At 33.5% G+C, this 9,981-nt stretch overlaps 1 protein-coding gene across 3 annotated transcripts; it reads left to right on the top strand.

Annotated features, from left to right (window-relative positions):
* Window positions 1-4,595: 4,595 nt before the first annotated feature.
* LOC132613419 (uncharacterized) lies at window positions 4,596-8,630 on the top strand. Of its 3 annotated transcripts, XM_060327442.1 has the most exons (6): window positions 4,596-4,742; window positions 4,838-5,079; window positions 6,717-6,828; window positions 6,957-7,035; window positions 7,346-7,518; window positions 8,080-8,630. In XM_060327442.1, exons 2-6 carry the CDS (start codon window positions 4,898-4,900, stop codon window positions 8,383-8,385), a joined length of 852 nt encoding a protein of 283 aa, XP_060183425.1. In that variant the 5' UTR covers window positions 4,596-4,742; window positions 4,838-4,897; the 3' UTR covers window positions 8,386-8,630. The 3 variants fall into 3 exon arrangements, with proteins under 3 accessions (XP_060183425.1, XP_060183426.1, XP_060183424.1); XM_060327443.1 differs by lacking the exon at window positions 4,596-4,742 and having other exon boundaries at window positions 4,762-5,079; window positions 7,358-7,518; XM_060327441.1 differs by lacking the exon at window positions 4,596-4,742 and having other exon boundaries at window positions 4,764-5,079.
* Window positions 8,631-9,981: the final 1,351 nt, after the last annotated feature.

The following is a 9,981-nucleotide window of genomic DNA, read 5'->3' as shown; positions in this document are numbered from 1 at the left end:
ACTATGTACAAAGTCAAGGATTCTGAGTAATATTTAGCATTTTTTTAAGCTAATCAAGAATGCATAAAGAATAAAGTCAAGTCTAAGCATTCTACGCAGAACATATTGAAACAAAATGAGAAAAATTTCACGCTCCTAGTGTATATAAGATGCAAAGAACACTTTCATCTATAAAAAAATTCATGCTCCATTAAAATATATGCTACAGATAATAAAGTGAAAATTAAACCACCCATTAAAGGGCGAGACTTGAGAGACAGTGAGATTGGGTTTGTATGGGTCTGAAAGAATCAAATGAGATAAAACACTACTCATCCATTTCAATTTAGCACAGGTGTATGTATGCACATGATATTCTTAATTTCTTTTATGGGAAAATAACACGCTATGGCATTTTGGGTAAAGTATTTATCCGAAATGGCCATAATTTTTTTTCTTATATTTTTAAGCCTTCATCCCACTTTAAAAAAAAAAAAGTTATTACCCGAGATAGCCACCCCCTTCCCCTCATATCAAACTCCAAGATGCTATTTTTTTCTTCCAAATATCTTTCTAATGTTGGTGTTTTTTTAAGGGTAAAGTGTATATAAAACACATACACTATGTTACACTTTTGACACTGTATAAACACCGTATAACACTTCATAACACTGCATAACACTATAGAAGTTTGTATAAACACCTCTTATACGTTATTATACATTTTTATACAAGGTTTATACATTGTCTACAGTAGGTTATAAAGTTGCACATTGTTGTATAAAGTTTACATTGTTGTATAATGTTGTATATGCAAGTTGCGGTCATAATTTGTTGGGTCATAGGTTTGTAATTTAAAAATATGGCTACCCAAATATAATTTTGTGTGTTAAATTGTACATTACTGAAATTTCCCCTTCTTTTATTACCATGTAATTAGCGAAGGGTAGAAATAATACAAAATGATAAGTTCAATGGGATAATAAGACCAAAGCGTAAAATTTAGGGGCAACAGAACCTCCGCATAATTTAAGTTCAAATTGACAATTTCACCGTAGTTTAAGTGGGTTTATAATCTTAAAATTTTTGTAAAAATTAAAAAGCAAAGAAAGAAAAAAGTGCAAAGTAGCAGGTTGAAGGACTTCATTGAAGAGCTTTGGCCTTTCAGTGTGCCGTTACTTAGAGCCTGTTTGGATGGGCTTATGGCTTTAAGCTGAAAACAGCTTATAAGTCAAAAAAAATAAGTTGGGGTAGCCCAACTTATTTTTTTTGGCTTATAAGTTGTTTTCAGCTTATAAGCTGCTTTAGATAAGTTAAGTCAAATTGACTCAATTATTTTTTTGAGCTTATTTTAAATACAAAATGACTTTAAGCTGGTCAGCCAAACACTCAAAAAAGCTAAAAACAGCTTATAAGCCAACTTATAAGCCAATCCAAACGGGCTCTTACTGTACCAAAGAGAGTCCGCGACTTTTGTAGCACAAAATTTTTTTTTATTAGGTTTCATGCACTAAATTAGTGCGTGAAAGGACCAAACTGCAAAAATGCAAATTAGGCCTTTCACGCACGAATTTCGTGCGTGAAGGAAGTCATTTGTTTTTTTTTTTGTGTGTTACCTTTCAAATCACGTTTTTTTCCATACGTTGGGCAAAGATTAGTCATGTTTCAAAACTCCAAAATATCAATATTTTATATAAAACTTAATATTTTTTTTGCGTACAATAATGTCGGCTCATTACATCAAGTCCACCTAAACGTTTGGATCGTCGTTTTAGAGGTTCTAAACTGCCCCGAAGTAAGTTTTGAAACCTGTCATATTTATAGGGTTTTGATTTAAGTGTTTATTATATTTGAATGTACAAATATAAATATTTAATTTAATAATAATTCATCCAATACGAGAGGTTTATACTAATTAAAAAATAATTCATTCCATTTAATTACAATACTAATTCAAAGCAATACAATAATAAATTACAATAACAATACAATCTTCAAGTTCGAGAGACTCTATTACTTCGAGACATGCTTGTACTACCACGACCTTGTTGCCCACACGACCGCTTGTCATGGCCATATTGCTTACATGTAGAGCACTTGCGAGAGTAAGTTCTTTCACTAACATCCATTTAATTGGGTCTACGACTCCGTGAGTTAATGCCCAATTTCCTGATGTAATCCTTGTTAGCAACCATCGAAAACGGCTCGTTTGGCCAATAAGCTTCATTACCAAGCGGGTGGAATTGACCGGAATATGCTCTAAGGTAACTGTGGACCTTGTATTCCCCCGCCACATAACTTGTTACCGTTTTTCTCATTCTCTCGAAGCACTTGACAGCATGTGGTACGTTTGCCACTTACCACAAGTGCATGTTCTTGTTGCCTTATAAACGCTATGCACGTTTCCGCCCTTACCATTGTAATAACCCGTCCTAACTTCATATACATGTTGAATTGGGTCATACGCGGTCATTTGGTGATTCTCACATTTTTTTCTATAATGCTCCATATTTTTGAAGGGCTTTAGCATCCATGTCCCGCCGTCTGCTAATATCGCTCTGGTCTGCCTTGTCCTAACAACAAATTGCTCCACAACCTGTTTGAAAGTCATTCTCACCATTGCGGTGACAGGTAGTCCTCAAGCAGATTTCAGCAAGCCATTGAAAGACTCTGAGCTGTTTGTTGTGAGCATGCCCCATCTTTTGCCTCCATCAGCATGAAACGTCCATTTTTCAACTTGGAGCTTCATCAACCAAACGCATGCGGGTTCACTCACTGCCCTGATCAGATCCATTTTTGCAGCTCATTTTCGTTGTTGATGCTCCATCGCAGCCCCTCCCCATCAATTTGTTTAGAGTGCCATTGTGAAACGTTGATTGCAAATTTGCCTTCAAATGCCTTAAACAATAGCGATGGTAAACAAAGGAAGGCTGCCACCCCGATAAATTATCCATATTGTGCAATATGCCTTTATGACGATCAGACAGCACGCTTATGCCGGTACGATCCTTAATAACATGAGTTTTCAAATGGGTCAAAAAGATCCCCCATGTGTCGTTGCTCTCGTTAGCGGCAATTGCAAAAGCAAGAGGAAATATTGACCCATTGGCATCCATTCCTACTGCAATTAGGAGCTTGATGTCGTAGGCACTATATACATGCGTACCATCTATGGATATCACTGGTCGGCAGTGAGCAAAACCATCAATGCATGGTTTGAATGTCTAAAATACGAAGTTGAAGATTTTACCCTCTATAAGCCGCCACTCTACAACAGTACCATTATTAAAATGTTGTAGAGCTGCCATATACCTTGGCAGCGATTGAAAAGAAGTATGCCAATTTCCAAAGACCATCTCAAAAGTGCGTCTACGCTCGAGAAAACCCTTTCTGTTGCTTATAGTTTTACTATATACGATTTGAACGTTTCGAATACAATCTTTGATGGGGTACCTGCACAAGTTTAAACAAACAACATTTAGTAATGATCTTTCAATTGATATAAGACATATAATGTACTAGGTAGGATAAGTTACCTTGGCATTTCGGCAATGTCTTTAAGTAACACTTGAGCAATTATGTTTGTATATAAAATATAATGATCTGCTCGATTTTCTTCTGTTTTACGCATTTTAAATCAATCATTAACAAGTAGTATTAGTTATGTAATCTTTTATCAAAAAAATTATTAAGGATTGTGGTGACCCATCTGTTTTACGTATTTTAAATCAATCATTAACAAGTATTATTAGTTATGTAATCTTTTATCGAAAATTATATTAAGGGTTTTCAATCTTAAGCTACGGGTTATGAATCCTAAACTAAGGGTTTTAAATCTTAAAATATAAAGATTAAAAATTAATAAGTCAAATAATTAACAATTAGTTAGCATACAATTAGTATAAATAATTAATAAATAAACAATTAACTAACTAATCAAATAATTAACAAGTTATTATCATACATTTAATAAATAAAAAATTAAGTAACTAATCAAAAAATTAATAAATTATTATCGTATATTAACAAATAAACAATTAATTAACTAATGAAGCAATTAAGAAATTATTAGCAAATAAATAATTGGCTTAACAAAAACTCAATAAATAATTAGCTAGTCTAACAATTAAAATAGCTAGTCTAACAATTAATAAATACTTAAGTCGCTAATCGAACAATTAACAAATATTAAATAAACAATTAATAAATAATTAACTAGTTAACAATACATAAACAAATTTAAGAAAAAAGAAACAAAAACAAAAAAAAAGGGCAGTCCCAGCAGTGCATACGAACTGCCCAAAAACGCACAAAAAAAATGCGCAAAACGGGAAATCCACCACACTTACACAATGACCATGCTCAGGGTAATAATATATTTAGCAATGTAATAAAAAATTCGTAGTGAAATACTAGATTGAATGTTTTTTTAAGTTTTCAAAATGACCTTTGCGCCGCTCTATTCCAAAATCTAACTACCAAGAATATTGATTTTTGGGTTGAAAAACAATACGAAAAAGACGTTTTTTTGGGGGGGGGGGGGGGGTTGGGGACCACTGATATGGAGGTTTAATGGCCGGTTAACTGGTTTACAAATAATTGACTTACAAAAATATCCTCCTGTAGCCTGAGCTCATCTTGCAAACCATTTGCTTCTCAAATCTTTGCTTCTTGGGAAAGGAAAGAGAAAGAGAAAGAGAATATGCTGACACACAAGCACATACATCATCTAATTATTATATTAAAAACAATAAAAAATAGTGGTAAGACTTTATAATGAAGTCTATAAAAAGGTCATTTTGTTTTGTGAAGAAGTAAGCACTTGTAACTCACGATCGTTTTGTTTTTCTTTGGTCAGAAGCTATAAAACTGATTTTCGATCGGAAGAAAGGTATTAATTAGATCAGAATTTAGATAGATGGATGTGAATTATCTGATGACTCGCGCTCGGGCCCGGGCCCGGGCTCAGGCCCGAGCTGCTGCCGGAGCAATAGACTCTGCTTATTCGCGGACTCTTGGAGCTGCCGCCGGGGAAATAGACGACGGTGATTGGCGGATTCAGCTTTCACCCGATGCTCGTCAAAGGATTGTCAACAAGATGTAAAGTTTCTTTTTTTTTCCCCTCTTTTTTGGCAACTTGGTACTCTCTGCATTCAGTGTCTTACTTTGGACAAAAAGTTTAAGGAATAAAAAGTGATTTTTGAAATTTGTGATCTTAAATTAAAATTGTGTGTGATGTACTAAAATATCTTTTAAGATAGAGTTAGTGTTTAGTTATAGTTTTTGCAAAAAGAAATTTAATTGTTTGAATGTACTAAAGTGAAAAAAAGTGAAAATAGGGTTTTAGGTGTTTTTTCAAATACAATTTCAAGTTGTATTTGAAATTTTTATGGCCAATTGTTAATTTTCAAATAAAGTGAAAAGATTTTCTTGAAAAAAGTGAATAATTTTCATGGTCAAAAGGTCCTAAACTTGCTACGTAGGATATTTGAATTGTCGAACTTACTAAATATATAAAGAAGCATTCTTTTTATGATAGGCCAAAAAGGAATGTTAGTCACTTAAATTGGGACGGATGGAGTACTAAGTCACTTAAATTGGGACGGATGGAGTACTTGTTTTTCTTTGTTGAAGATTTTTGGATTTCGAATTTAGGGTTCCTTCGTGTTTATTAGTTTTCTGAAAATAACCACTTAGGCAGAAGAATGACAAGTCAATTGCAGACCTGTGTTTTTTCCAGCTTTCCTTTTTGTCAAAACTCAGTTCACCAGGTGAATTGGGTATTTAATAATTTGAAGTTTATAGGTTCTTACGAAGACTTCAAGTTAATACAGGATGATAATAACCGATTCGTAATCAAATATTTATAGATATTTTAGTGAATTTCTTGAGGGTTAATAGCACTTTTGGTGCTTCAATTATTGATAAATTTTAAATTTTAATCCTTATGATATCTTACTAAGCACATTTAATCTCCAATTAATTGAAATGTGCATTTTTCATCCCTTTGCTTGGGAATATTCACAAATTTACTGTAATTATTAGTCGTTCTCCACCACTTAATTATCCATGTGTTATGTTAAGCTTGTACCGTTACTCCATAATTGATAGCAATATAGTTCTACAGGTAGTTCAAATACAACATACTTCTTACATAAAAGGACTAAAAACACACATTTCGATTAATTGAAGGTAAAATGTGTTGTGTCAATATCGCAAGGACCAAAATTAGAACATACTGATAATTTGGGGACCAAAAATGCTATTATTCCATTTCTTAATATAAATACATGATTTGTGCAAAAGCTATGGTTCACTCACGTGAACCCATATCTTATACGCTAGGTCCTCGCCCTGTACCCTTTGCTAGGTTGATTAATTGAATATCTAAGGCAAGAGGTTTACACTCTAGATATTTCTATATTTGGTGATTACTCGAGGAACTAGTTCAAGTGGAAAGCCTACTTTAACTCTCTCCCTGCCTTACATTTTGTTCTAGAATTGTCGAAATGACAGGTTGCTGATCATGTTAATTTGATAATAACTGATGTTGTCAAGAGAAAACAAGTTTTATTTAACAGGTTTTAGTTTTTTCACATCAGGGTATATGAATATCTTTAAAAACATTTAGTCTTTTGCAGCAGGGCATAATGTCAAATTATTTTAAACATTTATCTAGATTGTGCTCTTATCAAACCTTTATGTGGTTTTTTGTTGTTGTTGATATGACTGTTTAGAATGGAGACCTTAATGAGGCATCTTCCTACGTCTGGGCAAGAAGGAGTACGGGAGCTTAAGAAAATTGCAGTGAGGTTTGAGGAGAAGATCTATACTGCTGCAGCAAGTCGCGTATGCATTCTAAACTCATTTCTATTTACTTGAATGATGCAGCTTTTGCTCCACTTCAGTTGACATTGTTATTCCTGCTTGTGTAAACGTGCAATCATTTTTAACTTATAAGTTATCTGATATTGCAGCAAGATTATCTGCGGACAATAGCTATAAAGATGCTGACCATGGAGACAAAATCTCAAAATCCAAATGCCCATGGCCCAGGTGAACAATGAAAGTTCATGTTTTGCATTTCACATTTTCACTTGCAATTTGAAATTAAGATTAATGTTCTTTTTTCAAATTTCCTATGTGGCATCGTACATAGCAAAAGGAAGCCTATTTTTGCAAAAGTGAGCTTAAACGGACGTATTTGTAAAAGGAAACTTGAAATTAAATCTTGAACCTAAGAGTTCAGTTGGAAGCGAACTTGCCTTTAGAAATCCCCCTTTTCCTTGTGTTTTACTCGTTTCTAAAATCCCCCCCTTTTCTGTATCAACCAAAGCCCCTTCTAAAATTGAAATTTGAACCTAAGAGATGACGACAGAAGCTGCTTCCTATGAAACTATTTCTGGGCCGGAGGAGAGTGACGAGGAAGAGGACGATGGGGACGTGTCAAAGGAGGATGGTTTAGAGGAGGTGGTGGTGACGGAGGAGCAAAAAACTATTGTTGGACACAAAGAGAATGTTAAAGCTGGGGAAAATGAGGTAATTTTTTTGTTGTTGTTCTACTTTTCAATTTTCCTTTCTTGGAAGCCTTTTATCTATTAAAATTGGAAGAGAAGCAACAGGGCTATACCACTGATTTATTTGTTGTTACTGATACAAATTAAACTTTTGAATTGCTAAGTTGACTAGCTAGCACAAGAACATAAGGCCACTGATTTACATTTTGTTGTTCGACTCCCCCATTATTATTTTTCTAATTCTTTGTTATGAATTAGTCACTAGTCAATAGCTTGAGGATTTATAAGAACTAATTCTAGAATCCACATAATTGTTTGTGCCAAACCTTGTCATGGAGTCATCCGAAATTAAGGAGTGTTTTTTTGGGGTGGGGTGGGGGTTGTAGGTGGTGTTAACAATGTACTTGTGATTATTCTCCCAGTATATATCTCTTTTAAGTTACTAATCATCTCTTGTGTTTTATATAAATTCTCTATTCCGTGTTTTGTTTTAAGATCTCGTGTCTAAAGATTGAAGTTAATGATTTCTTACAATTTATAAACCTCTAAGTTACTAATAGTTGCTTGTGTTTTTTGTTCTAAGATCTCTTGCGGGTTGAATTCTGGTGCTAAACTTGATGAGCGGTTAGTGCAAGTTGAGGAACGATTAAAGAAGATGGAGGCTCATTCAGAAAAGGTGGAGACATTGTTGGTTGATATTAACAAAAAATTGAATTATTTAGTGAAGATGCAGGATGTTAACATTTCTAGGGACATTAAACATCCAACTAAGTGCATGAGCTCCTCTTGGACTGGTAATGGCCAACTAAAGAGGAAACATAGAGTTGCTGAGATGATAAGGCGATCTTGCAAGCATCGACGATTGGGAAGAGGTGCAATAGTGAAGTAGTTTTTTTCCAGTTGCTTTGCGTGATGATTGTGTCGAAAATCACCTCTAATGGAAGTTAGATGATGAAGAACAAAAAAATCGATGATAATCACTTGTGTTTTCCTTTCTAGACTTTCACAGCTTGTTACGTATCGTTTCATAATGTATCGTGTTATATTATATTGTATTGTTTTGATGAATACATCGTTTGGATAGATTGTATCGTTTCTAGTCGTTACATAATGTTGCACATCAGCCATGATCGACTTTTTTCTTTTAGCAGCAGGCCTGCAGCACTTGTGTTGGTCGAATTTGCGCTTTGAGCAGTGAGGGTAGTGTGGTGGGATTTCCATTGACACTTGTCCCTAAGAATCAAACTTCTGATCAATTTACATTCTCTCTTCATATGCTAATTAACGTTTTTAAATTTCTATTTACACTCTAGATTAGAATCTTTGTCTTTTTCTTTTTACTCCTTTAAATTATATTTATAATTCTTTATTTTTAAAATTTTATATTATTAACTTATCTAGAAAATAAATGCTAACTATTATTATCAAAACAGAAAAAAGGAAGAAACAGTAACAAATCATATAAGTCAATGACGTCAAATAGTAAAATAAATAAGCTGAATAAAATAATTTGCTTATGTCATTAATTTTATTAATAATAATCAAAACTTAAAAATTTAGTTATACAACTAAGAGTAAAAGAGAGGGAGAATTTTGTAACATGCAGTGAATGTAAAATAATACAAAAAAATAATTATTATAAATAGAGGTATGTTGTTTGTAAATAAATATGGATGACATGTGGATGCCATGTTGGCTATTACTGTAGCAACTCCTCTAACCCAAGTTTCATTAGGCTATAAATGGCCATGCTCTATAAATGAAAAGGACATCCCAAAAAAAAAAAAAAATAGAAAAGTGTTATAAAATAATAAAAATTAAAATGCAAAGGAACATATAAGAAAGGGACTTGAAGATTGATATTATTTTCTTTCACTTCTCTATTTTTTTCATAGGACATGAGTGGTCCTATTTATAGGAAAACTAATTTAGTAATACATTTGGTGATCATAAACTAAAAGATAACTTACATTTGGTGATCACTAACTAAAAGATAACTTACTTTGGTGTTCACTAACTAAAAGATAACTTACTTTGGTGATCACCAAAGTACTTGAATGATACATGGACATTCACTATTAAATATTATTTACAACACTCCCCCTTGAATGTCCATTAATAGATAACGTGTCTCGTTAAACCTTACTAGGAAAAACCCTGTGGGAAAAAGTCCTAGTGAAGGAAAAAGAGTACACATATCTAGTAATACGCTTTGATAGCTGCATCATTAAAAACCTTATCAGGAAAAACCCAATTGGGACAAAAACCTTGGTTAAGGGAAAAAGAGTGCAGCGCGTATTTTACTCCCCCTGATCAAACTTCACTTGCTGTCTCGGAGACGATGCGTTCCAATTATGTATCTCAGATTCTCAAATGTTGAGGTTGGAATGTTTCAATGGACAGATTCGCCATATTATCAATCGAGCGAATTTATTGAATATTTATTTCACATTCTGTTGAAGATTGTGTCTGAAAAAGAAATCTA

The sequence above is a fragment of the Lycium barbarum genome, chromosome 10, assembly GCF_019175385.1.
Source record: "Lycium barbarum isolate Lr01 chromosome 10, ASM1917538v2, whole genome shotgun sequence".
In the NCBI taxonomy this organism is placed as follows: Eukaryota; Viridiplantae; Streptophyta; class Magnoliopsida; order Solanales; family Solanaceae; genus Lycium; species Lycium barbarum.
Note: the sequence above shows the minus strand (reverse complement) of the source record. Positions and strands in the feature narration are given on the sequence as shown.

Excerpts from the sequence above, each read along its gene's own strand:
- LOC132613419 (XM_060327442.1), top strand. The coding sequence starts at position 4,898 with ATGGATGTGAATTATCTGATGACTCGCGCTCGGGCCCGGGCCCGGGCT. Across the intron at positions 6,829-6,956 it reads ATACTGCTGCAGCAAGTCGC|CAAGATTATCTGCGGACAAT; the intron begins GTATGCATTCTA and ends CTGATATTGCAG. Across the intron at positions 7,519-8,079 it reads TTAAAGCTGGGGAAAATGAG|ATCTCTTGCGGGTTGAATTC; the intron begins GTAATTTTTTTG and ends TTTTGTTCTAAG.